Source organism: Zonotrichia leucophrys, chromosome 1A (assembly GCF_028769735.1).
Source record: "Zonotrichia leucophrys gambelii isolate GWCS_2022_RI chromosome 1A, RI_Zleu_2.0, whole genome shotgun sequence".
In the NCBI taxonomy this organism is placed as follows: Eukaryota; Metazoa; Chordata; class Aves; order Passeriformes; family Passerellidae; genus Zonotrichia; species Zonotrichia leucophrys.
Window position 1 is genome coordinate 64,711,259 of NC_088170.1, and position 27,556 is coordinate 64,738,814.

At 43.8% G+C, this 27,556-nt stretch overlaps 1 protein-coding gene across 2 annotated transcripts in view; it reads right to left on the bottom strand.

Moving 5' to 3' along the window:
• Positions 1-27,556, bottom strand: part of ELAPOR2 (endosome-lysosome associated apoptosis and autophagy regulator family member 2) — a 110,677-nt gene that overhangs the window by 39,991 nt on the left and 43,130 nt on the right. Inside the window, exons 1-2 of one of the 2 annotated variants that reach the window (XM_064702979.1) lie at positions 14,457-14,521; positions 10,696-10,816 (exon numbers count right to left, since the gene is read on the bottom strand). Coding sequence is in view for 1 of the 2 variants with exons in the window: in XM_064702978.1 (XP_064559048.1) it covers positions 10,696-10,816 (121 nt within the window). In the remaining variant the exon portion in view is untranslated. Of the gene's footprint in view, positions 1-10,695; positions 10,817-14,456; positions 14,522-27,556 lie in introns of those variants that run through there. The other variant, XM_064702978.1, reaches the window with a different exon arrangement.

Here is a 27,556-nt window from a genome sequence, read left to right on the forward strand (position 1 = left end):
AAGGGATTGAGAACTGCCTGAGTAACAGATCTCAGGTGGGGCTGTTAGAAATTAGAAATTATCCTTGAGCAGGGAGGAAGGGGGCAGTTCTGCCTGCCCAGGACTGAGTCTGATGGCTGCCCACATTTTTCTCAATGATCTGCAGGCAAAAAGAAAAGGAATGGTATCAAGATTGGCAGGGTAGAGGCTGTTGCCAAGCCTGAGCCCACTCAAAGTCAGTGTGCTGACACTAGTGAGATCTGGATCAATTCAGAGGTGCAGGTAGAGATATGTAGGATGAAACATGTATTACAGAGAAGAATATTGTTATAATGCTGCATATAGATATGATTTGGCATTTTTAGGAGGTCAGTACAAAACAAAAGGATTTCAAATGGTTTTAAAATTAGAGGTAATGTCCTCCAGTGAGAGATCTGAAGTGCTTAATCTAGTTAGTTTATCACAAGAAGATTGCAAGTCAACTTGATTAATATATAAGCATCTCCAGGGGGAGAAAACACAAGATCCTGCTGCATTTTTTAATCAAGCAGACAAATGCATGAGAAGAGCTACCTTCTGGAAGCTGAACCCAAACAAACTCAAATTAGAAATAAGGCACAGATTTTTAATAGGAGGAATGACTGACTGCTGGAACAATCTGTCATGGCATGTGATCGACCCTTTGTCTCTCAAGTGTTTCATGCCATAACTGGATAGCATATGGAAGAAAATCTCATGCCAAATACCCATTATCAGCCCCTCCATCAGCCTGGTTGGGTGTATTTTCATGGTCTGTGAGGTCAGACCAGCAAATTTAATTAAACCCCTTAATCTTAAACTCTGTGAGTCAAGATGAGTGGTGCCCTGCCTCCCTCCTAGGACACACCATGAGGACTGGGGCATTCTGTAGCAGGAGCCCACAGTGTAACCACTTCCAAGGAGTGCTTGTAATCCATCACTTGCCAGACATGGAAACAGCTCTCCAGAGGCCAAAACAGACCATAAACAAGCTTGTCTAATTTGGCCTTTGACTCCAAGTCTCCAGGGTCACATTGTCTTTTAGTACAGCAGTGACCCTCCTGGTGATTTTGGTGCACTAGGAACAATATTAGCTGGCACATTTCTCTTCTATTAAGTGACCACATCATTCTCACATTGCTTAACTCTCTGATGCTCCAGCATCAGATCAGGACAGGATTACCATAAGCAAAGATTGCCAAACAGAGTAGATCCTCACATGTATTTGGCTGCTCAGCTTCTCCTGAGCTCTGAAACTTTCCTCTGGAATGTTTTCTCATGTCAAGTATCTTGCAGATACTGCCACCTTGTGAGAGGGATCAGAATATTTGAGATTTCACCAGAAAATTAAACAAAGCTGTCTCAATACCCTGCATCCTCCAACACCAAACTATTGATGCCGAATTTTGCCCCAAAAGGCGAGAATAACTGCCTAAGAGACTCAAGTAAGTCAGCATAGACAGGAGGTATTTTATTACGACGCGTCGGAGAAATCACAAAAGGGATTTCTAGCTATCTCATGACAGAAGCAAGCTTTTATACAGTCTTGGGTGCAGGGTTACATCATATTCATAAGAGGCGTGGTGTGGGCGGAGCGTGGGCGGAGACATCTATTTTGAGGATTATTCTTGGTGGTCCTTCCGGTGCCTTCATTGCGGGCAAGGGTCTTCTGATGAGTCTTCCTCTTTAAACTTTTGAACTCCTATCCTAATATGGTCAATTCCCGGTGTACTTGGCTTGGTTCCCATGGCTTGGCACGGCTCTTAGGGTCAGTTTGACATTGGCACGGCTCTTAGGGTCAGTTTGACATTATTAGCTCTGATCATGCTTAGCTCGTCAATTCCCTTATCCCTATCTCTCTTTATTGTTCGCCCTGCTTACCAAACTTCAAACAGAAGGATCCACCAAGATTGCTTCTGGATTAATGAATAACCTATCATACAGCATTATCAATAATTCCAGGATTGCTTCCGGATTAATGAATAACCTATCATACAGCATCATCAGCAATTCCTGAGTGTGGATGGGGGCGAATCCCCTTGTACCTAACATGAGACCACCCACCGGTGATATGGGATATGGCTCTAGTGTTAGGGGTCGTGTGAGTAGCTAATGGGATGGGAATGGGATAGGACTGCTCAGGGTTGATTCTCAGTCTGTGGCTCTGCCTAAGCATTTTGATAACAAAATTATGTTCTTGTGCAGTAGTAGAATGCTGATCGGATGGGCAGTTTGGGGCTTCACTATAATGTATTCAATTGCTTTCCTCCCTTATGCAGCCCTGGCCTCTAACTCTTCCCTCTTTCCTCATCCAGCTTCCCATCCCACTTGGACCCACTACTTCTACCTCCACCACTCTTCTCAGCAGACTTTTTTCCTCCAGACATTTCTTACTTAAAACTAAAACTAAACTATCTCAGGTCTTCTGTTTATTCTGTTGCCAATGAACACATGCACATTTATGTGTATTGTTCTGTGTGTCCCCGGCTTTCAAAAATTAGGACTAATTAAAAAAGAAAAAGACACAGGACTGGACTTTACCAATTTGTACAACATCAGAAGGGGATAGAAATTGAGCAGTTCTACACAAATCAATGAAAATACAAAGCAAAGATAATCTGAAACACTGTTTTTTCCATCTCTCCTCTCTCCATTGCTGTGTTGTTCATCCAAAGCCCCAGGATCTGGGATTCAGGTGATGTGCTGCCATCCCCTGCAGGCAGAGTCAGGCCTGAACTGTCTCAGCCTCCCATGGGCAGAGGTGGAAATGTGAGGTTGGCAGCATCAGGCAGCTGTGTCCCAGAACAGCTGCTGTTTTCAGCAGACACATGGCACAAGCCTGGAGGGGAAGCTGAGGCCAAGGACAAGCACAGGAGGCTTTTCAGTGATACCCTGGGGCATCAGGGTCCACACAACATGGAACCAAGGAGCAACCAAAGCACAGAATGAGGAGGGAAAAAAAGAGAGGAAGACAAAGGATGAGAGGAAATCATTGCTTTATTATTAATGTTTCCTATAATCTTGCCAGCTTCAGAATGTCTTCTGTGAATAATTTATACAAGGCTTCTCCAATAGGCTGTGAATAATTGATGTTCGTTTTCTTCAGTCATTATTTCCCAATGTGTTACCAGGAACTAGACTGAATCTTAATTAAAAAAATAAAAAAGTCTGTCTAAGCTGTTTAGTCTTAGAAATGTGATCATACTGAAACCTGATACAACTTGAGCAAGAGTACCTTTTGTGGAATACCTTTGCATTTCATAGGAATACATAACTTTTCCTTTTATCCAAAAAATAATGAAATACAGCAAAGCTTTTTTTCAGTTCACCTCTTTTCCCCAGCTGGCCTGGCACATAGGACTCTTTATTATCACTTTATTGCATCATTTGGACACTGAAAGGTGTGGGTTTGGAATGGAAATAATCAATTCACAGCAGTGTGGTGTAGAGAGCAGGAATGCAGCGATCACCAAGAGCTTAGGAAGCACATTTGCTACCAGGGTTTGAGCAGCCATCCCAGTGGAGATGGCAGGAAACAGATCTGGAGGTGAGTGAGCATCTCTCCAGCCCTACTGACTCCATCAGGCACATTTTCATTGCTCATCAACCAAAGTGGTTCTAGTGCCATTTGATGGTCTCTGCACACACACACAGCCCTTGCCTCTCATCCCTCTACCAAGCCATAACCAATCTCAAGGTCTTGCCAGCTGCTTCCCTCTTGAAAGAGAAATTAGCAACTCAGAGGAATTTCTTTTTAACTTTTTAAATTACATTTTGTACACAACCAAGGTGAAGAATTCATCAAAAGACACTAAGGCCAACCTTTCTCCTCATAAACTCAGTACACACATCAACATGCAGCTCCCAGTAACTCTTCCCCAGAGAAAAGAATCAAACTCTGAGGGTTCAGTGCAAACTTTTCAGCTTTTTAAACTATTTACCTGTTTTGTTTAGAATCTCTGCTTCAAAAAACAAACAATGTGACTTGTTCTGCAAAGGCAGAGCCTTGCTCATGCACAGAGTAAAAATTCTGGAAAGAAACACTTGTAAAACTGGGGTATGTCTCATGGAAATGCCATGAAGTCAAGCTTCAGCCCAGGTGAGAAACCTAATAGCATCAGTAAGACTCACATACCTGGCTGGAGTCAGGAACATGAATTAGCAGGGATGCTCAAAGAGCAACAGGAATAAGCATCTGCTTGAGTGCTTTGCTAAATCACAGCCTTTCAATAGCAACTCTCAAACTGTGCTGTGCACACCCCTGCTAGCTGAACAGCTTTGCTCCATGGCAGCCCTGCATTAATGTGTGTGTGCACACAAAATTTGCAGATGCCTCCTGACTCCAGGGGAGTGAGGAGCAGGCCCAGCTCTTACCTGCTTGTGATATCCAACTTTACCAAAGACTGAGAGAACATCAAACTCAAAACCTTCATTTAAGTTTTCTGTTATGAAAGAAAAATGCTAAAACTCCTGCTGATCACTTAAATTGCCCTAAAGAGTTATAAAGTGAACAGCCTCAAAATGGTCATTTTGCCTAAATGAGTCTGCAATTAGCAGGAAGATCCCTATCTCCTCCTGTGGTATCCTGGGAGCAGATTACACAAGTTAGAATACACTCAACAAACACAGCTCAGTAGCAATAAATCAGGTCAAATTCTGCTCTCAGACTCCAGTAAAGCCCATTGTAATTGAAGACAGCCTATTTTATGAAGTCGGTGGAGCTTTTCACATTTCTCATTTGCTACAGGCTCACACAAATATCTTCAAAACTGAAGCACATTTCTGATTTCAAAGATGTTGCTCCCACCTTAGTGGCACCAGGTGAAGGTGCACTTTGCTAAGCAGAGCCACAGAATCATTGAGGTTGCAAAAGACCTAAAAGAATCCAGAAAAAAAGATCTAAAAGCATCAAGTCCAACCATTAACCCAACACTGCCAACTCCAGCAATAAATCATGTCCCCAGGTGCCACATCTAAATGGTTTTTCAACACTTGCAAGGATGGTGATTCCACCACCTCCCTGGGCATCCTGTTCCAATAATATGATCAAGTTCTATATTATCAACTTTTTTTTTTGTCTCTTTTCTTAAGAAATCATCCTGATTACAACTGGAATTTTGATGCTGACTATAATAATGACCCTATCAGCTCTTGAACACAGCAAATCCAGCTCCTTTAAAAATGCTCTACTTTTTTCACTATAATTTCTTTATTATGCTCACAGCACTACAAAATGAGCAGACATTTATGAGATAAGGAGATGAGGTACAACCTATTCTTGCCTAGGATGGCAAAAAAGAACTAATATTCTGTGGAATAAGAGAGATAATATATTAAGATGGTATGAGGTCAAAATGTGAACCCTTTCAGCTCTTTTTCAGCAAAAAATTCAGGGAAGGGAAGGGAAGGGAAGGGAAGGGAAGGAAGGGAAGGGAAGGGAAGGGAAGGGAAGGGAAGGAAGGAAGGGAAGAAGGGAAGGGAAGGGAAGGGAAGGGAAGGGAAGGGAAGGGAAGGGAAGGGAAGGGAAGGGAAGGGAAGGAAGGGAAGGGAAGGGAAGGGAAGGAAGGGAAGGGAAGGGAAGGGAAGGGAAGGGAAGGGAAGGGAAGGGAAGGGAAGGGAAGGGAAGGGAAGGGAAGGGAAGGGAAGGGAAGGGAAGGGAAGGGAAGGGAAGGGAAGGGAAGGGAAGGGAAGGGAAGGGAAGGGAAGGGAAGGGAAGGGAAGGAAGGGAAGGAAGGGAAGGGAAGGGAAGGGAAGGGAAGGGAAGGGAAGGGAAGGGAAGGGAAGGGAAGGGAAGGGAAGGGAAGGGAAGGGAAGGGAAGGGAAGGGAAGGGAAGGGAAGGAAGGGAAGGGAAGAGGGAAGGGAAGGGAAGGGAAGGGAAGGGAAGGGAAGGGAAGGGAAGGGAAGGGAAGGGAAGGGAAGGGAAGGGAAGGGAAGGGAAGGGAAGGTCCAAACTCAGAGTCTGGACTGTAAATCATGCAGCATATGGTCAGGCTGGCAGAAGAGCCTGATGGTAGCCACAAAAACAGACTGCAGTGCAGTGTCAGCAGGAGCACCATGCCAAGTGCTGCTCCCACTGCCAAATCTCAAAAAGTCCCCATTAAACACTGCCTACAGCCCCACACCAAACCAAAGGGCTCCCAGAGATCCCAGCCATCGGGGGTGGAGAAAAGGGCCTAGCCCTAAAGGATGCTGCTCCCGGGGACTGCCATCAATATTTTCCATTTAAAAAGCCAAGAAACTGCCCTGATGGCAGTGATCCTTATCAGCTAAACTCCCTTCCTGCTATCAGACTCATGGAGGGATCAGAGGGAGATCTGTGGTAATTAAAAATGAAGGAGATCAAATTAGTAAAGCACACTCCCAACTGTCAGGAGTGATTCAGAAGTCTGGATTCTGCAGAAGGAGGATCTCTGTCTGCCACTCCCACCTCCCTGTATGTACCCGACCTCCAGAACAGTATTGGGAAGATGCCCAGAGGGGATGCCTTAAATGGGAAGCAGAGGAGAGCCAGAAGAGCTCTAGGAGTAATAAATATTACCTTTTCCCTGGCCAAAATCTTTCTGGATTTTTAATGCATCTCTTCACAGGAACCCTTGCAACCATGATGTGGCAGCATCAGAAATGTGACTCAGCTCTGAACAAACAGAAACCTCAGAGAGATGCCCAAGCAGTCTGGTGTGGCCATGACACAGGTGACACAGCTGTGGCCAGCCCCACAGAGGTACCACACCATGCACACAGGCTGCAGGGTTTGAAAGTGGTGATGACTGCAGCCCCACAGAGGAAGGAAAAAACAGAGGGGGGTGAAATACAGAACAGGGCACGCTGCAACTGCAGAGCTGCTGCTGCAGCTTCCCTCACATATCTGGGTCACTGCTTAGCAGGACTTCCTACAGCACCACAAAAATCTCTCATGTCAGCCTCCTCCTTCCTTCCCACCTACATGGGAGATATGTGGAGGGCAGGAGGGCAGCAGGAGGGGAAGGTGGATCATTCCTCTGCTCTGTGCTCATAGAAAGAAAAAAATATAAAAATCCTTCTCCTAGTAACCAGGTCACAAAGCAGTCAAAATATGACAGCCCTGTCTACTGAGGACACTCTCTTCTCTGCAGGTAAGCTGTGCTGATGAAGTTTCTGAAGACTCAAAAATGGGGTAGGATCCTGGCAGGTTTTGGAGCCTACAGCAGTTTCAGGGAATGTTGAGGCTGTGCTCAGCAGGACACAGTCAGCTGTGATTTGCAGGTCACTGTGTGCTCCAAAATGCAGCAGAGCACAGAGACACCCAAGGTAATTTGAAATGGTTTCATCCAAATGAGAAGCAGTAAAACACAACATCCTGAACATGAGCACATCTCGGGACACCAACTGAGCTCTGATGCCACAGTCCAATTGCTCCAGATATAGGAAGCACCTGAGCTAACACATTTTTAGCAATCTCAAATGTCTTTCCACTCCACTAGAGGCCACAGTCTAGACTTATTTACAAAGCAGCAGACATTTAACATATTGTTATGCCATCTTTCACATTTCTAGTTCAGACACAATTTAAAGAGAGCGACTGCTGAACATTTGGAAGAAGGAGAGGTTGGCACAGTATTCTCAGGATTCAAAATTAATGACAGACTGCACATCACTTCTCTTTTCAGGGAGCAGTAAAGACCAGCGGCAGATATTCCCAACCAGCAGCATTTCTGAGTAGATGGAAACAACTGCAAACATTGTGAAGTCAGCAGTGATGGCAGATGTGCTCTAAAAGAAATCACTTTCTCATAGAGATTCCCTCATACCATTGTGTCCACTAAGGGCTCTACTAACCCCAAGGAAACAATAAAAAAAACACCGTAAGAATTCATGCTATTTCACAACTGCAACTGCTATACAAGTGCAACCCTCTCTTAAAGGCAGAGACATTGCTGGCCACAGGGTATCTCAGGACTAATAGATGCTGAACACAACTTCTGAAGATAGCAGACCTCTGGAAGGGGGAAACTGGAAGCTGGAAATTGTCCTACCCAGAGTGATTTTACTGTAGGCCCTGATTCTGCAGGTTGAAGGACCAAGGAGAAACCCAAGGGGACTCCAGGATTCTACCAAATTCCAGAACGAGCCCCAGTTCCTATGTCCTGGCATAGGGTAGGACTTGAAAGATGTAGGAGAATCTGAATAAATTTGTAGAATGTCCAGAAAGATTCAGCTCAGAGGATATGGCATAGTTCTGGCATTTCTTCATAGACCTTGGGATAAAATAGCACCAGGCCTGAGAGAAGGAATGCATCTCAAAGGGCCAATAATGTGAGTTTTGTGCAAACCCTGGCCAAGCCTGCAGCACAAATCTCACTCTGCACACAATCCACAAAGAACATGACTTGTAGAAGCCTCAGATACAGAACCTTTTGTTTTCCTTAGGCTGCAGAAATTCATGCTTTTAGAGTAATATGTCCTTGGTACAGCTGCTGCATTGTCAGGTGAGACAGAAGCCACCAGCTTAGAGAATGTGACAAGGAGATATCTGTCAGCACCTTCAACACAACTCATCATCAACAGACCCCACGTGCAAACTCCAGAGGTTTTTTGGGCAGTCACTTTTCAAAAGCTGCCTCTCCCAGTTTATCCCACCCACTGGAGAATGGACTGTCAGCCAAACTCTCTGCTGGTTAAAATATTTTACAGCAAAAACCACTACACTAACCAAGCTGAATGTGAAAGGTGTTCCCCACACATTCCCACAGTGACTGACTGCTGTTGACAGATTCATGTTTTCAGGCTGAAAGATTGGTTGTTCTTTAAGCAAAAGGTGAAAGACTAAGAGATGAGAAAACCTAAAATTACTTTTGCCATCAGGACATAGCCAGACAGCCCCTGCTGCCAGTTAATTTACTACACACAGAAAGAAAATATACAACTCCAAGAGCCCAGGGAGATGGGATCTGAGGGGTTCAGTAAAAAAGTCAAACATCTGATTGCTTCTCAAACCAGCTGAATTGCCATGGGATTTAACAGCAACACTACAAGAAGGAGAAAAGTTTTCCAGTATATTTAACAGAATCCTGTATTTTGGTGTATAATATCAGAGCCCATCTCCCAGGAAAAGTTTTCACCTTGTCTAGCAGGGGCCAGATATTGAAAAGCCAGATTCATCTATTGTTATAAACCAGCTGAATTCTCATTGGAATTGATTTAAGACCAGAAACAGGCACAAACAATAGAAGATGGAGAGGAAAGTGAACCATTTGTCAAGATCTGTAGCAGAAAGTTGAGGATAGTGTAATATTGCTGGACTTAAACCATTTATCACAAGATTTAAGAAGAAATAACATACATCACAAAAAAATAGTTATACCTATGTCCTCCAGGGTACACCAAAAGTGGTTGTGCAGCAGAAGAAATAAAACTATCAGCTCCTTTATAGTGCAGGCAGCAAAAAGTGATAGGCTTGAAGTGTAACAAGGGAGATTCAACAGCAGAAAAATCTTTAACAGGAGGGAAAATGAAAAGAACTAAATATATGAGCAAATATCTGGAGAGCTTCTGGGCTCTTCATCACAAGAGGTGCCTGAAAACAGCCCAGCCAAATATCAGCCATGAATGACAGTCATTGCTACTACAGCTATTTGGGCTGGAGGGTGAGCTATGGGATCACCTGAGGTGCTTCTCAGGTCTAGATTTCTGTAATTGAAAAAGCCCATCCGAAGGATATACAGAGATTCCACATTTAAAACCTTGGAAACTAAATCCAAATACCAGGAATGACACATTCTCAAATGATGCTTGGAAGCAGTCAGAAACCTTCCAGTGATCAACGCTGCTACAGAAAACATTTATGCACCTCACACTGGAACACAGAGAAATGAAAATAAACCTTTAGAGGAGCAGAGTCAGAAGTGAGTAAATCTGACATCTGCTGCAATAGAACTGAAAAGACATAGCCATTGTTCATCCTGTTTGTCAGATACAATAATTTATACCCTCAGGTATAAATTACTGCTAGGATCTTTTGTGGAGAGAATTGCTGGAGCAAGGAAGTGTGATAGGAAAGAGCATTCAGACTGGGGAGCAATGAAACAGTGAGGATTGTGTTTGCAGAGCAGCAGTTTGTTTATATCCCCCAGATGCAAAAAAGTGTTTCAACATTAAAAAAAAGGCAGAACCAAGTGATATGAAAACACTCCAAATTGTTAAAAAATAAACACATAAATAAATAAAATGCAGGAGATTTATCATAAAAATAACGGAGGCAAATAAGACATTTACCATTCTTTGTAAAGAATTCAGGTCATAAATTAGCTAAATAATGAAATTCTGTTTATAAATTAGATAAATAATGGAAATAACGCAAATGTGGACACTGTGCAAATATAGTTTGACCACTGGTGGTCACCATTTTGGCCAATACAGCTGTAAATGACTGGAGAGCTGCAAACTGGAGAGCAGGGGAGCTCAAGACAAGCAACCACAGCTCTTTGGAGGATGCTGTCAGAGATGTGTTTGTGAATCAGCATACAAGGGTACCTGCAGCAGACAGTGCCTTTCATGGATACACTGCACAGACAATCCCTGCTCCACATCTCCAGCAGGCAGAAAGCTGGCTTGGAGGGGAAGGACAACTCAGGGAAACTGGGGACATCAGTGACAACCTTACAAATGTAAACAGCACAAAAAAGCAGTAACAGTCTGTAAAATGAGAAGTCACAACATACTGCATTCCTTCCCTCTCACGGGGTCAGGCAGTCCAGAGCACTCCACAGCCGGGTTGGGGACAGCCACCCTCCACCTGGAGCCACTGCTGTCGCACTCCGTGTACTCGAAGTGGTAATCTGTCTGCAAGCAATCACAAAGAGGTTCAGTTTCATCATAACATTTGCATATTAAGCTCATTAATCAAGGCTGGGATTAGCAAACTCAGTTGTAATTAAACCAGAGAGGAAGTGGCTGGTGTGGAACACACTGTGCAGCTCTGATGATTGCCATGTCTCATCACAGAGCAAGCTCTCACCAGATGCTGTGCAGCACAAATGCTGGGGCAGAAGAGGGATTTGCAAAAGCACTTGATAGACAGGAGGCAGATTCCACTGGAATTTTTTTTTCCCAGTCTCTTAGAGCAGGATTGATGGAAAATTCCTGTCCATCACAGTATCTGATCTACAGCAGCCAAGGAGGTTTCCTCTTTGATCAATGGAGCAAGCCACACTTGAGCACAAGTCATCCCATGATAGGCTGGGATTCCAGATATGGGAATGATTCCTCCTGCAAGAGCCCTTCCCTCTTTGTCAGTTTCAGAGGAATCCCAGGCAAATTAGGGCAGATAAATCCCAGTATGGGGGATACCTGAAAATGTCATCCAGGGTCAGCTCTGAGGAGCACCTCAAGGCAAAATTGTGGCATGAGGGGAGATCAGTCCCCTGGTCTCTGGGGCTGAGATAAACCCTGGGCAGACTCAGTGAAATAGAGTAAGAAACTTCCTAGTTAGCTAGGAAAGAATATTAGCTATTTGTCTTATTAATAGTATTGATTCAGATCCCACATATAATCTGGACTCGTATTTAATTACTTTTTTTTTGTGTTTATAGCTCTGTTTTCAAATTCATAGCCCAGAAATTTGTGATTAAAATAAACCTCAGGAACATCTCATTTCTCAACCAGTTTGGGTGGAGCTGGCAGAAATGGTGAATAACCTTCTTCAGAAGGAACAGACCCATGTTCAAATAACATGCAAGCTTCATAAGATGGTTTCATATGGGCAAAGCCACCTCCAGCTCCCTCTGCAGTTAATCAAGGTAAAATATTGGTTCTGGTCCAGGGCAAATTTGGAAGATGTACCAAATTTGGGTTCACATGCCTATTTGTAGACACCTGTTACAGAGGGGACAAGGAGATACCACCTCCTAGAAACACTTCTTTCTCCCCACTGGCTACAGAGGAAAACTAGCCACTTAATTTGGATGGAGTCTTCTCCATTTCCTCAGGGGAACCCCACCTCCAACACTGCACATCCCTTCCTGGCCCATGAAAGCACCACCTAAAAGAATGGTAATGAGAAAACTTAGCCACAGGCTCGATGTTTGAGAAGCTTTGGAGCAGCCTGGTGTGGTGATCCATAAAGTCTGGTGGGCTCCTTTCAGTTTATCTGTCTTTTCCAGGCAGGACTGGCCATGAGCCAAGGAGGGGAGGCAGTGGCTGTGTCTGCAGCCCCAGGCACAAGAGCTTTGGGTTGCAGACACAGAGCTCTTCAACCAGAGCTCTCCAGCTGCTGCAGCTCACTCTGACTGCAGCAATCCCACCCAAGGGGCAGCAGAAATCTGCCTTCCTGCCATGACTGCAGACATCAGGCCCTAATTCTGCTGCCCTAGGAGGAGCAGCTCTGTGCACACAGGGATTATTTTGGGGGCAATCTTCTCCTGATCCTTTCCTTGCAACTGACATTGTGATGGAGCAGAAGAAGGGGGAGCAGGTGGATAAGAGTGGATCCATGCTGGCTCTGATGTAGATTGGTTAATTCCTGCAAATATTCAGCTGACTCACATGGAGAAGACTTGCAATGTTGCTGGACTTAAATCATTTATCACAAGATTTAAGAAGAAATAACATACATCACAAAAAAATAGTTATACCTATGTCCTCCAGGGTACACCAAAAGGGGTTGTGCAGCAGAAGAAATAACACACTCTCAAATGATGCTTGCAAGCAGTCAGAAACCTGCCAGTGATCAACACTGCTACAGAAAACATTTATGTACCTCACACTGGAACACAAGGATATTTTGGGGGCAATCTTCTCCTGTTCCTTTCCTTGCAACTAACATTGTACATGATAGGGCAGAAGAAAGGGGAGAAGGTGGATAAGAGTGGATCCATGCTGGCTCTGATACAAATTGGTTAATTCCTGCAAATATTCAGCTGGCTCACATGGAGAAGAGTTGCAATTCTCCTCATTTACTTGCAGAAAAACAAACAATTCTGAGTTTAATACTTCTCCTACTGCTACCATAGCTCTCCAGAGATATTCAGATGTTAATAAAGTTCTACCTAAACATCATTAAAGCCTTTGCTATTTTGCATCCAGGTGCAAATAATAATCTGATTTCTCTGGAATTAATATTTTCATGGCTGAATAATTATCTCTGTAGCTCAACCAATGGTTTAGAATCTTAACTTGCAGCACAGTGGAAAGGAAAACTATTTGTCTCAAAAAAACCAAACCCATACCAACACAGGAAATATGATAAAACACACTGCCAACTCTACAAATATACTCAATTATAATATGTATTTTCCCCCTTCATCTCATTATGCAATTTTTCAGGAATACATTGAAAAAATATTCCTGAATCATCTCAGTCTAAAATCTGCCACAAGGCAAGCAGAATACACAAATGTAATAGATTCATCTCCTAGTTCATATGATATAAGAAAAAAAATGTGTCTCTTAAATTAAATATGCAAGACTGGAGCGAAGCAAAGAAAAGGATATTGAAGTGCTCTGACTCTCACTTACTTTCAGATTCATTTTCTATTTAATATCAGATTTTTAAAAAATTACAGCAAGCAGTTTGGAGTCAACAATGCAGGCTGCTCTCATAGCCACCTTCTCAAAGCATATTTCAGTGACATTGAGCCAGCAATGCAATCCCTCTGCAGCCAAAGCAGTCCCAAAAGTGGGGCAGCTGTGAGGGGCACATCAAGTAGTGCAGAAACATCCCCTCTAACGGCTGTGTAACTGTCAACTACCAACAGAGATTCAAAATTCAGGACACTAACAAAAATTATTAAGAATAAAAGGTATCTGCTCTCCTTCCATGTTCAGGCAGATAAGTTTTCACCCCTCCATGGAAAGCTCTCCAGCTTTAACCAGTCAGGTGAGGTTCGTGGAGAGACGGACCCAACACATTATTCCCTCTCATCATCCCATCCCTGGGTGTAGCTGTGTCCACAGAGGAGCCACAGGACTCAAAAGGTTTGTGTAGCAGAACAAGAGTTCTGTGTGGTTTCTTTTCAAAACTTTTCCCTGTACTATGCTCAGTTCCCATGTGGATGAGTGGCTGGGGTTTTTTGTTTGTTTGTTTTCTATCTAACTTTCAACTCAGGTTGGTGTCTGAAAACACCTCTATGGACATGGCCTTTATCTGATAAATGACTGTAGTCAGGACACTTCAAATTAACGTTTGCCTTTGGTTGTGCACACATGCATAGCTCCAAAAATCTCTGTCAGCTACCAATGCTACTCTCTCAAAACCAGAGAACCACAGAATGGTCTAGGTTGGAATATTAAAGATCATCTAGTCCCAACCTTCCTGCAAAGAATCTGCAAAAAAAATTGCCCAGAGAAACCGTAGATACCTCATTCATGAAAGTGTTTGAGGCCAGGCTGGATGGGGCATTGAGCAACCTAGGATGGTGGAAGATGCCCCTGTGTTGTCTTATACGTTAAAAGTTATCATTATAGCGTAAGGATTCCATATCACCTTTCATGACTCCTTGATATTTATCACAGGCAGCTCCTGCAAGCACTGACTGTTCCTGATCCTTGCAACAGCCAACTGACCCTAGTTCCCACCAATACACTCTTTTATAACACTCTTCTTATTTGCTGCAGGTGTGGCCTGTTAACATCAGGCCTGCTCCTAATCTTTAGTAATTGCTCCAGCTGCAACTCTTTGGGGGATAAGATTACATTCTATACCACCTTCATTTACCCATACTGTATCCCCTTACATCCCTGCCCATGGCACAGGGTTTGGTATGAGATGTTTAAGGTCCCTCACCAACACAAACCATTCTGTGATTCAATGATTCTATGAAGCAAACACTGAGGCCCAGCTGTATCCATATTCAATAACCAGAATACATTTGTGCTGCCTCACAGGCAGGGCAGCAGCTTACAACTTCAGCTTTAAATTCACCAGCCTGGCTCCTCGTGCTGGTGAATGTGACTGCAGGAGCCCCTGGTTCAGCTGCATGATCCAGCAGCTCCAACTTCAGCAGCCATGGTGATGTCCTCAGCCCCCAGCACAGCTCAGGTCCATCCCTGTGAGCTGCAGCACCCACAGCTTCCATCACACACAGTGTTTGCAGGAATGTCTACTGGGAATTGCCCTTTAATGCTGCTTACAGGGCTCAGAGCCTCTAATCTGACTCAGGAATTTGAGCTCCCAAATATAGAAGGCTGACCATGGAGCCACCACAGCACCATGGGACACTTACAACACCTTTGTTCCTCATGGAAACAATTGTGTTGGGATTTCCTCACAGAAATTGAGGCAATTGTTGCCATTATGTTGGAATTTCCTCATGGAATCATAGAATGGCTTGTATTGAAAGGAACATTAAACATTGTCTTCTTCCAACCCCATGACAGAAAACTGTCTTCACCCACCAGTTCTCTGAAGTGAATTTCATGGCAAATCCATTGCCAGATGTTATCTGTTGCCAGCTACTATTCTGGCTTTGCTTTCAATGTTTTTTCCCACTATCATTCACTCATACAGTATCTTTACATTTGGTCACAGGCCTGTTTTAATTTTAACTGTAATTCAGACTCTCTTTTATTACTTTTCTACACTTGGCCTTCATCTTCTAAATATGTCCCTCCTCCAGATATAGCATTTCCTATTTTATTGATCATAATTCCTAGCATTTGGCAAAACCTGCTTGAATTTCAGACCCAAAGAGGAAGTTTCCATTGGAAAGTGTATCTCAGGAAAAACTAACAACATCCCACATAGGGTTAAACTTGGAAAAAATGCAATTTTCTAAATGGAAAATTGATGCAGTTCCAAAAAACCGCTCAGGATCAATGTGTAGTCCTCAGCATTAAATTTCAAATGAAAGGTTAATAGTAACCTGAAAAATGCTACCAAAAATAGGCATCTGCATTTGCTTTACCCTGTGTGCTGAATTTTGCTTTATTGTTCTTGGAGAATTAGTGAAATCACATCAGCAGCACCATGCAAAGCTGTAATGAGAAACTCTCTGACCTACACATGCTCTCTTTGAAGGACACCCTGCACAAAAAGAAGCCCTTGTGCATGCACATGACGTCAAAGAGGTGGTGCCCTGGTCACAGCCCTGCCAGGGGGAGGAAAAGAGGACAGAATGTTTCCAGCACCCTCTGCTTCAAGCCCATCAATATGGGGTCGATGGTGTGGGCCTGGCATCCCTGCACGCATCCTGGGAGAGCTCCAGCAGAGATCTCCTGGCTCCCTGGGGCACCCACACCTCCTGCCCTGCAGCCCTTCCCCAGCTCCAGCCCACTAGGAGCAAGGTGTGTGCCACCCTGTGTCCCTGCAGCCCCACTGCCCCCATCTCACACAATTCTTGGCTTCACTTCAAGTGGTACCAAGTGTCCTGCCGTGCCCAGCTCCCCAGGCCCTGTGCTTGTAATGTTAGATGTTTCCAGACCTCTACATCTGAGCTAGACATCTCACAGTCCTCCACAAGAGTTGACTGACACAGGCATTTCCAGGGCACAGATCCTCTGTCTTAAAGCCTATTTCAGGGCATTTCTGAAACTCTACAAGTATTGTTTTCTTCTCCACTGACTGGAAATCTTCCTTCCAGACAACCCCCACAGCAATGAGCTTTCTCCATGACCAAGAGCAACACTTCTTCAGTGCCCTTCCTATTTTTCTGTACCAATTTCTTCATTCCTGTCTTTCACAAAGATGGGAGATGCCTTGCACTCCTTCCGCTTAATTAGAAATGATGAGCAGAGAGGGTATAAGCCCTTAAAACCAGTTCCCAATGCACTGAACCCTCAGAATGGGCAGAAAACACTGAATGAAGCCCAGGAGCAAAGAGCATTTGCCATATCTGCTACGGAACACGACAGCAAAAGGCTCCTGCAATTTAACAGCTTGCTCTACTCCTGTTGTTTTCCAACCACAGACATCCCTGAGTCAAATAAAAAACAAAAAACAAAACAAACTAACAAAAAAAAGGAGAGAAGAGAAGAAAAAAGAAAAAGAAAAAGAAAAAGAAAAAGAAAAAGAAAAAGACTTTTCTATGCTACCTGGCCAATATTACTAACCAAAACCTCTCCAGAGGTTGTTACTCCTTTGCTGAACGTGGACTTCTTGTTCCACTGATAATTTTGCTTAACCCGATTAACTGCACACAATGCTATTAAAAGATACTGCTTGCCAAAAGGGGCATCCATAATCTTTGCAGACCTCTGTGCTGTCTATATTTACATATACAATAGGGATTAGTTGGGTATTTATTAAAAAAAACCCAACCCTCCTCACAAATAAAAGCCTCTTTTAAGGAAAGAATGGCTTTCCTCTTTTAAGGAAAGAAGGCAGAGATAAGAAGGGAATCCAACCTCACTGAGCACTGCTGTGATTCCCCCCAGACAAATCTCAATGAAAATGAGTCAACATTTTCACTTCCCTGCTACACCAGGAAATGTCACCCCAAAAGACAGCAGATGCAGAGAAATGGCATTCTCCCTGCGTGGCTGTTTCCCAAGTCTGGCATCCATAGCATTAGCACACTCAGGGATGATGCTTTCAACACTCTGAGACATCTCCAGAGCTTTCAAGGGCTGCTTATCAGTCACTTCCAACTCAGGCCTTGAAAAGGAGAAGCAAGTTCCCATTTCTTGTTAGTTTTGAGTTTCTAGCCCTTCCTCCTCTTTTACTACACTCATTAATTGTAATTCTATCCCAAATATCCCTGCTGCCCCTCTGTGCTCCTATCAGCCCGGCCCATGAGGAAGCAACAGACCCCTGAGTCAGTAGGGGTGTCACATCACTCCTCCAGACCTAATACCCAGCTCTACACCTCCCCAACATGAGCACATTCCCCTTTAATCTCCTTTGAAATTACTTATATCAGTGATTTTCGGCTGAAAATTTGAGCCAGGTTTTCATTTATTCTTAAATCCCCAAATTCCTAAAGACATTTACGCATATTCCACCACATTTCTCTTTTCTGGACCCCTAATTCATTTGAGGCTGTTTTGGCAGTAAGAATCTCAGACCTAATCGCATTACTTAGAACTTCACAAGGCAGCTGCATATATTCAGACTTTCTCAAAATCAGTCTATTTGCATCTTGAATCTAATTCATGCACCAGGTTTCAATCACCAGAAGCTGAGGTTGGAACACTGCCAAAGCCATCTGCAAATTAAAGATGAACTGAAGAGGTTTACTGAATGAAAGCCAGAATTCAGCAAAAATATATCATCAATATTTGCAAGGAATCAGAATAAATGACATTTTACTAAGTTTTTATATAACCTATTTGAATGTAAACCAGAATTCCAACCCAAATGTGTTAAAACAAATGTCCAGTTGTCCTAGGCCAGTGAGCAGAGTGACCGACAGTGGCCAGATGTCTGCAGAATGATGGGTGAAGTTCAGAGAGCCATGAGCAGCTCTGTCAGCAGGAGGAAGACAGGGACAGCCCTTAGCAATGTTTACAAACAACAAATGATAAAGAAGGGTTTGGATGAATGAATATAGTGCCCTATAGGGGGACAGAATATAGGTAAATAAAGGTGGTATAGAAAGTAATCTTACCCCCTAAAGAGTTGCAGCTGGGTTAATTATTAAGGATCAGCAGCAGGCCTGATTTTAACTGGCCACAGCTGTAGGCAATAAGAAGAGTGTTATAAAAGAGTGGATTGGTGGGAACTAGAGTCAGTTGGCTTCTGTGAGGATAACGAAGAGTTAGTGCCTGGAGGAGATGCCTACAAGAAACCTCAAGAAGGCAGAAAACTCTGGCAACATGGAACCCTTGCAATGTACTGACAATAGAATTCTTGCACTATACACACAACAGTGTCCCACTGGAAATGAAAAAGACATTCAGCTCTCACACTAACCAGGCCAAAGGACTTCCTTTGCTCTTGGTCAACCTGCTGCAGCATGGGCTAGAGATAACCAGGAGGTGGTTCCAGCGCATCCCAGATGTTCAGAGTAGGACACAGGAACTGCACCCATTTCTCCCTCCGCACCTGGAGTTTGTACAGACTCCTTTCCACACAGGTACCTGAGTTAGGTGGGACAAGTCCTTGCTGTTCCCTCTTGCTGCACCCAGCTGGCACCTGCTGGGCTGCCAAGGACATTCATTGGGCTGCCATGGACATTCTGAATGTGCTGGTGCAGCCTCTGAACAGCTCCCAGTCCACCGCTCACCTGAGCCTCCCAGAGATGCTTGTCATAGAAATCATGTGCTATTACTGCAGCAGGGTTTTAAATTAAGAGATTGCAGAGTTAGAAGGGCATTTCAGAAACTATTTAGTCCATGTTCTTGCCCCCCACACCTAAACCATTCCTGACAGAAGTTTGCCTAACCTTTTAGCAACCTCCCAGTGATGGATATTGCCCAGCTCTGCAGGGTGAAGCTCACAGTTATTGGCTCAATAAAACAATGCTAATGCACTCAGAGCATTCATCAGGCAGCTAATGAAGCAGATATCATCAGCCAGGAAGCTGAACAGAAGAGCTGAAAGAAATATCTAGGGGTGGAGAGTTTATTTGTCGAAAAGTGCAGCCCCAAAGATACCATTTCAGCATATAAAGAGATTCAGAGAGCATGGCTGGCCCCAAAGGCTGGCTGCATCCCTCAAAGAAATCACATTTACTATGCTATACAATTCTATATATTTAGTACATTGCGACAGTGTTCACAGGGATCTTAGGATGAGGGAAGAGATGAGGATCTGACTCCATGTTTGAGAAGGCTGATTTATTATTTTATTATATATATTATATTAAAACTACACTAAAAGAATAGAAGAAAGGATTTCATCAGAAGGCTAGCTAAGAATAGAAAAAGAAGAAATCAATAAAAAAGGCTTGTGGCTTAGACAGAGAGTCTGAGCCAGCTGACTGTGATTGGCCATTAATTAGAAACAACTCTATAAGACCAATCCCAGATGCACCTGTTGCATTCCACAGCAGCAGATAATCATTGTTTACATTTTGTTCCTGAGGCCTCCCAGCTTCTCAGGAGGAAAAATCCTAAGGAAAGGATTTTTCATAAAAGATGTCTGTGACAAGTACATGATTAGTTGAACATAGTTTCTTAAGGACAGTGCATTCCCATGTAACAACATCAACTTCAAGAAACTGCAGGGCTGTGCTCTGAGCAGTTCTCTTGGCTGTCAGGGACCCTCCCTCTGGCTGGAATCAGTGGAGATTTCTGCAGCCTCACAGGGCAGCAGCCAGGTCAGAGACTGTCATCTTCCAGCAAAGATGGTGCTTCCTCACTCTGACACTTCTGCAGCCTTTGCCAAATCCCTTTCAGCAGCAGTCTAGTAATGGCTAGGAGAGTTCTTATTATCATTACCTTATTTTTCTTTTCAGGGACCATCTTCAGTCTGAAAAGGTCAGGTCAGCCAGCAGCCCTTTGACTATGAGAAATTCATTTTTCTTTTAAATAAAACTTCACCAAAAAATATGTGCAGCCCAACCCCAGCCATCTTTGAAAGTGTCTGGGATTATTTGTTTTTTTAATCTGCAGAAACAAGTAGCCTCTAGTAAAACACTGTCTCTTTCATCCAGGGCCTTATCTGTTGCCCAGTTAAGTCAATAAAAGATATCCATTCACTTCAAAGGACAACAGGATGAGCCACAGTTAACCAGCTCATGTACTCATTACCCTGATGTTGTTTTAATAACAGGTAATGGTCACTGTCATCCTTGCAAGTGAAGCTCTAGAGAAGGCAAAATCCTTCCTCTCTTTTAAAATAATCCCATTGAATTTCAGGGAAGGAGATACCAAACAGAGAATTCTACAGGATGGCACAAAAAGGCCCTCAAAAAGGTTATTTTCAGCCAGACAAACTGCATTTGCAGAGGCATATCCAGTGATGGCTTAATAAGCTAATAAGAAGTGTTGAGCAGTTTGCCTGCCCCAAACCACATTTTTCTTTTCCTTCGTGTCAGCACTACATCTAAAAAGAAGCTGATCCATCATAAAGTCATTTTTTCTCCTAGTTTTCAGCAGAAGAGCTCCCTGCAGACTGTGTCAGCACTGCTGCGGACACAGGCAGGAGTGGCAATGGATGGCCAAGGCAGAAAGATGGACAGAGGAAGAAAAGCATTTTCAGTCAGGAACAGGACTGACCTATTGGTCCCGCAGACTTAGACTGGATTAAATTGGTGATGAAACTACTCCTTGATCCTGATGTCTTCTTTCCAAGCTTCCACAGCTTTATTATTCAAGGGTTTGGGTCTCTCAGGCACCACAGAACATTTTAATGAATATGGAAATTAACACAGTCTCTGTGGATACACATCTCCAAAGCCACTCAATAGAATTTCCAAATGCATATTCTGGTTCTTAGCAACAAAGCCTGACAAATCTTCATCAAAGAGAGACTTTTTAATGCTGTCAGAACACAGAAAATTGAGAGTTAAGAGAATAAGCTTTGTGCTTTAACTGCATCTTTGGTGAAATGCTGATTCCTGTTTCAAAACCTCCTATCCCCGCTTTACAGAAAGCAACTTGCAGGAAAGCCATCAAGAAGAAATTCAGACATGATTATGCACATTTGCATTGTATCTTAAGGCCTAAAATATTCTCTTCCTAAAGGAGAAAGAATGAGTTAAACCTCCCACCCTGCTCCATTGTCCCCCTATAGCTGACTTGGGTGATTTGGAGATGGGGGAGTGAGGGTGTAACACATCTCAGATAAAGCATGAGATGGATGTAGCAAATGGCACCTTGTAAAAATGGCAGGAGACATCAAATCCTCGGGCAAACAGGGCTGGGTCTCCTTTACAGCAAGGTTATCATGAGCCAGAGGTGTAAATCCTATTTCTTCACCAGCTGTTGGCTCGCTTGAGGAGTTTCAGAGAAATGTTCACTCACCTGCCTTTCAAGTATAATCTCATTTGGCACACCTGGAGATGATACATTTCTCAGCAAATTATTCTGGGAACCAGACCACTTTATATTGTCTTACCTAATGCCAAATACTGAGACAGGTCAGGAGTGGAATCCAAAAGCTGAGTCCTTAAACAGATAATAAATGTCTTATCCACAGGCAAAGGGCAAAACCACAAACCAGATTTGAATTTACTAATGCAATTCCACAGTATTTTGCCCACTGTCTGCATGGCTTCTGGGAAATGGAAAGCTTGGAGCACTAATTTTCTTTACATTTAAGAGTCTGTAATAGGCCAGTCACAAGTGCAATAAAGAGGATACTTCTGCCAGGAGAAAGCTTGTAAAAACAGCAGGTTAATAACATGTTCTCTGTCTCTGGCAGGTCATTCCACATATAGCAGCCACCAAAAGTACCTACCAGAAAGAGGGAATAAGAAGTGAAATAGCATGGTGCAGAAAGCAGCAGAAGTTTCCCACTCCAGTTTCCTACCATCACATCCCTGTCATCATCTATCACAAGAAGTCCCATCCCAAGGCTGAAGGGATACTCCCTGCAAGCACTGGATTTTGGCTTCCACTGCTCAGGACTATGGAAAACAGTGCTGACTAAAGTCTTTGGAGTATGTTTGGTTTAGAATAGGATGCCAGTCAAATAAGAGCAGTTCAAGCATCAGGAAAACCACTTGAACTCAGGTGGGATCTGCTGCCAGGAATGGATTGAGGAGTTCTACCTCATCAGAAAACCTTTTATAATATCCATACCTGTGTCTCCTAAAATAACACCAAACTTTTTTAGCTGAAAGTTAAAAAGTTAGCTGTCTCAAGGGCAACATAACTTTCTCAGGTCACAAATAAATTTAAATGATGGTATAAAACTGTCTGGCTTGTTTCCAACAGAGAGGATAGAAGAGAAATGAGAGAGACATGTCCAATATCCAGCGATTCCGCTGGGAGGAAAATCTGCTAGACGTGATCAATTAATTCATTGTAATGAAGAGCACTGTAACCTGCTATCAATCATTTTTGTCCTGTGCTTTGTATCACATGGATTTCTAATACATGCACATGCCAGGGGACCTGGAGGAATGTTACTCAGCATGTCTTCCAACTGGCTTTTTTAGCTGTAAATCATGGGATTATTTGTTAACAAGTTGGGGATGTGTTAACAATCTGATGACATTTCATTTATGACTCTTGTCTAGGTAAACCTCCAAGGTGCACTAAATACAAGCAAATAAAAAAACCAGTCACCTTTAATGAGTGTGTGGGCACGTACACACCTGCTTGTGCATTTCTCTATACACACATAGCAACTCACACAAGGATAATTCTGTCATCATTTAACCCACGAGCTCCATCTCCCCTTGGCTGATAAAATTTGGTACAGCTCTGCTGCCTGCAGAGTCACACTGATTTACACCCACAGAGACTCCAGCTTCTTGTTTATCTTTTAACAGAATGACAAAAGGTTGTCAAAGTAACACACAGGTCTTGGGGGAAGTTTGGGGTACCTGACCATTGCTCCATGAGAGCCCCTGACGGTGCAGCCACAACCAAAACATCTTGGCTCTGCTCTCGAGCCCTTCCAGCAATGACAGCTAATTAGGTGCTGCAGAATTAACTTTCATCTTCCACCTGTGTGCTAGTGGTGACTAATTGCATTCACAGAATGAATCAGTTCACCATAGCAAATAGACCAATAAATCCCAGCATGGACAAGCAGGAGAAGATGCTCTAAGGATGGGATTGACCTCACCAGAACATGGATAGACAGAGCAAGGTCTTGAGGTATTCCCCCACATTTGAATCAAAAACTGCTCTGAGAAAGAGCTCCTGTCATAGCACAACACCTTGCTGCAGGTGAAGCCCTGGGCACAAATGCTGCTCCCTTCCAGGGTCCCACCACAGCTCCTGGGGTCTGTGGCATGGGCACATCAAGGCAATGCCCACAGTGCTGTGAAGGAAGATAGCAGCAAACTTCTGCCTTCTCTGCTTGCTAACACCCACTGAAATCTTGTGGCTAAATCCACGGCTGTATTTCCTCACGGGATTCAAAAGTCTATTTATTTTATCCCCTCCCTCCCCAGATGCTTTTAAGTTGTGTTACATATCACTGAAGTGCTGGTGCTCTGGGAGGAATATTAACATCAAATATAAATATAGGCATTACAACCAAAGCCATCTGTTCCTTTCTGTTGATTACAAATCTATTCTCCTCTCCCAGAGCTACTCCAGCCTCGTGATCTCTCCTGCAGCCTCTGTTTCTGCAGCACCCCAACAAATTGCAAATACACAGGCTTCACTCCAATTAACCTCTACGCAGGTTCAGACCAGCCACAAGGGATTGTCAGGAACAAGGAAACAAGCATCTAGAACTGCATAGAAAAGATCCCCATGGATCCTGAGAGGAAACACATCATAGAGGCAATGCAATTGCCCATTCATAGCACCATGAGTGCTTCAGTGCTTCACCTCAGCTGCTGGAGACAAACCTGTGGCTCTGGTAAAATAAAAATCACAGCTCAGAAAAAGCACAGTTGCCAGCTGACCACCCTAACCTGGCCTGAGACAAGAGCAGGTATTTGCAGAGCGGATACAGATGCCCCAGGAATACAGGAGGAACAACATATAACTTGGGACAAAGCACGAAGGCATTCAAACCCACATGAAAAACCAGGAACAACCAAAGGCTCCTCCCTTTCCTTTAAGGATTGTGACCTAAAGCTCCAGCTAAAATAGCTGCAGTAATATTTCCCCACAAGCTCCACATAATCCCTTTCTCCCCTTTCATTATTTCTATTTCCTATTTCTATCCATACCTCCCATGGGAAAAGGTCACAAAAGATTTGGATGGAAATACCCTTCAGCAAGCGGAGCAGGAAACACGATTTACAACGCTTTTCCTGGGGCAATGACAACCCTCTTCCCTCTCTCATGACATCAGAGATTCCAGTGAGAATTTTCCCTGCATCCTTGCCAAGCCAGCTCAGCCTGATCCGTGCAGCAAGGAGCAGATGCCAGACTCCCCTCCTGTCCCAGTTCCCTTGGCCAGCCCCCAGCACGGGGCTTGGAGCTGCCCCAGGCAGTAACAATAGCTCAGGAAAGCTGTTTGCTCCCTCAGTTCCTTTTCAGGTAGCGTGGAGAAATGGAGCCAGAACCCAGCAAACAGAAGTTCAATCAATTTAGGCTGAAAATAGAAACAAGACCGTGCTGACTGCCACGACAGAGAACAGCAAGGGCTGCCCGGGCTCGAGCACACACAGAGCTGAAAGAGGTGTCATGTTTGCTCCTGGGGCTGCAGGATTTGCATGTGACTCCCTCTGAGTTTATCAGCAGCTTCATTGCATAAGGAAGTAAATAATCAGGGATTTACAGAACAGAAGGCTCAGGCTTGCTGCACTGCTCCAAGACGGATACACAGTCGGGCTCCACATCGCTGCCATGCACGCCCTAACATCAAAATCTACAAGAACCAAGCAAAACACCAAAGGCAAAATTCAAAGCAATTTTGAAATTGTAAGAATAGAACAAACCTATGCCTCTCCCCAAAGCTGGAGCATCACCTGAGGCCAGTGTATGAGGGAAGACTATTCCCTACTCAAGTCAGTCTCCATTAAGCAAAAGTTTTCCCAGCACGCTGCAAGCTCAGCACACAAGCTCTGAACTAGCTTCACTAAGCTTGCTGCAAATTCATATCCAAAGCAGGATTTGTCTGCAGGGGTTCATATTCCTACCCTAACTGGAAAATCTGAAATTCTGAAGTAGTGGTGACACCCAGTGAAATGGGTGAGAACAGCCCTGATGTCCACACCTGCTCTGCAGTGCTCTTCTCAGCTCTAGATCTAAGATCTGAACTCAGTCTGTAAAAAATCTGATAATTCAGTGTTTAACTTACATCTGCTTCCTTATGACACAGAACATTGAAGAACAGCTTGGGTGCTCTGGTAATTTTATCCTGAAAGCATCTTTCCAACACAGAACCACAAAATTGGATTGGAAATTACCTTAAAAATCACCTACTTCCAACCTCCCTGCCATGGGCAGGGATGCCACACACTAGACCAGGTTGCTCAAAGCCCCATCCCGTCTGGCCTTAAACACTTCCAGTGAAAACAAGTGTTCTTATCCCAAATGTAATTCTGCCCAGGAACTAAAAGCCAGGACATTTAGGTCCTTATTTGTAAAAGGTACAAAAGAGCTTTGCTCCTATCCAGGCACCTGTTACAACAGCAGCTGGGCTCTTCACCAGCTTGGAATCATGTCCCAAGTGCTGTGGCGAGCGGCACACAAGAAGATCAAATGCAGGTCTCCTGAGGGTCAAAAGACTGGATCAAACTCTTTGCTAAGAGCTTTCTAAATCTGCAGTGTTGATCCTGCCTGAGGCACTGCTGGAAGGGAGCAGCTTTTGCCGGGGGAGGAAATCTCACAGCAGCCCTGCCATGGCAATTCCAGAGAGCACTTCTGCAGAGCTTCAAAAAGCAACAAAATAGGAACATTTAGCCCTACTTTTACAATTCTGCAAAGCTTTCTTGATAATCCATCTGTTTTCTTGCCAAGGAAAGCTCATCACATAGCGTCAGGGGCACAGGGTTCTCCAGCCGGTTAGGCAGGTGGTGCTGCCCAACCTGAGCAAACAGGCTGAACAGGCTTCCCCTCTGCAGGCACAGCCTGTGGTGCTGTGCCAGGCCACCAGCACCATCCATCTTCTGTCAGCCAGCCCCAGAGAGCCAGCACAAGGTTAATGTAGTCAAGGTGCAAAAAAAAAAAAGAAAAAAGAAATAAAGAATAATAACACACTGCAAGGCAATGTGCATATAGAACAGCTAATTTCCAAATGTGAACCCTGCATTTCTCAGGCTAGTTCTGGCACAGGTTCCCACAGCCTCCTCCCACACTGACCACAGTGTACCTTGCAAGCTCTCAAGTTTTAAGCAAGGTTCAACATTGAAGGAAGAGCAGTGGAAATGAAGAGATGAAATTAAGAGCTGTTATATGGACATGACGTGATTACATTTTGAAGTGGCAACCAAACATATTTTAATTGGCTTCTAAAATCAGAATTAAGCACAGCTATATCATAATTACATTTCCATTTTTCTCCACAAACTGCACCTATTCCAACAGTATCAAATCTGTCCTGAGCTGGGAGTCTGGAAGTTTGCTGTCCTCATTTAAAAGAGTCTAAATGTCTCTTTTGGGTGTCCAAGGAGAGAGGTGGAGCCTCAGAGGATGGTACCTGTCATCCCAGAGGAGTCCCTGCCACCTGAGAGTCTTTAAGCTGAAACCACTCAGGATGTCAAAGTCATTCACCCTGAAGGGTGGAAGGAAGGAGGGGAGGAGGAGGAAGGGTTTGAGTTGTGGGGTTTGCTCAGATGAAAAGCAAAGGATATTTCATTCTGAAATACTCGTGCAACAGGAGATAGTCTGCTCTCCAGCTAAAAGTGTGCTTGTCAAAATGCATTAGAAAACATTCCCTTCAATGTGGAAGACTGCAAATCCCACCCAGAATAACATATGTTTCTAAGGCAAAAAAAAAAAAAAGGGAAATAAAAAGGCACAAAACCAACCCAGTGGACATTTTCCCTCATTTGAAATAATGCAGACATCAGATTTTTTCAGGACTCAGAATATAACCACAGCACAACCCACAGAACCCAGCCAAAGCTTTATCACATCAGATGGAGACAGCCTCAGCACTAATTAATTGTAACACCAGCGCAG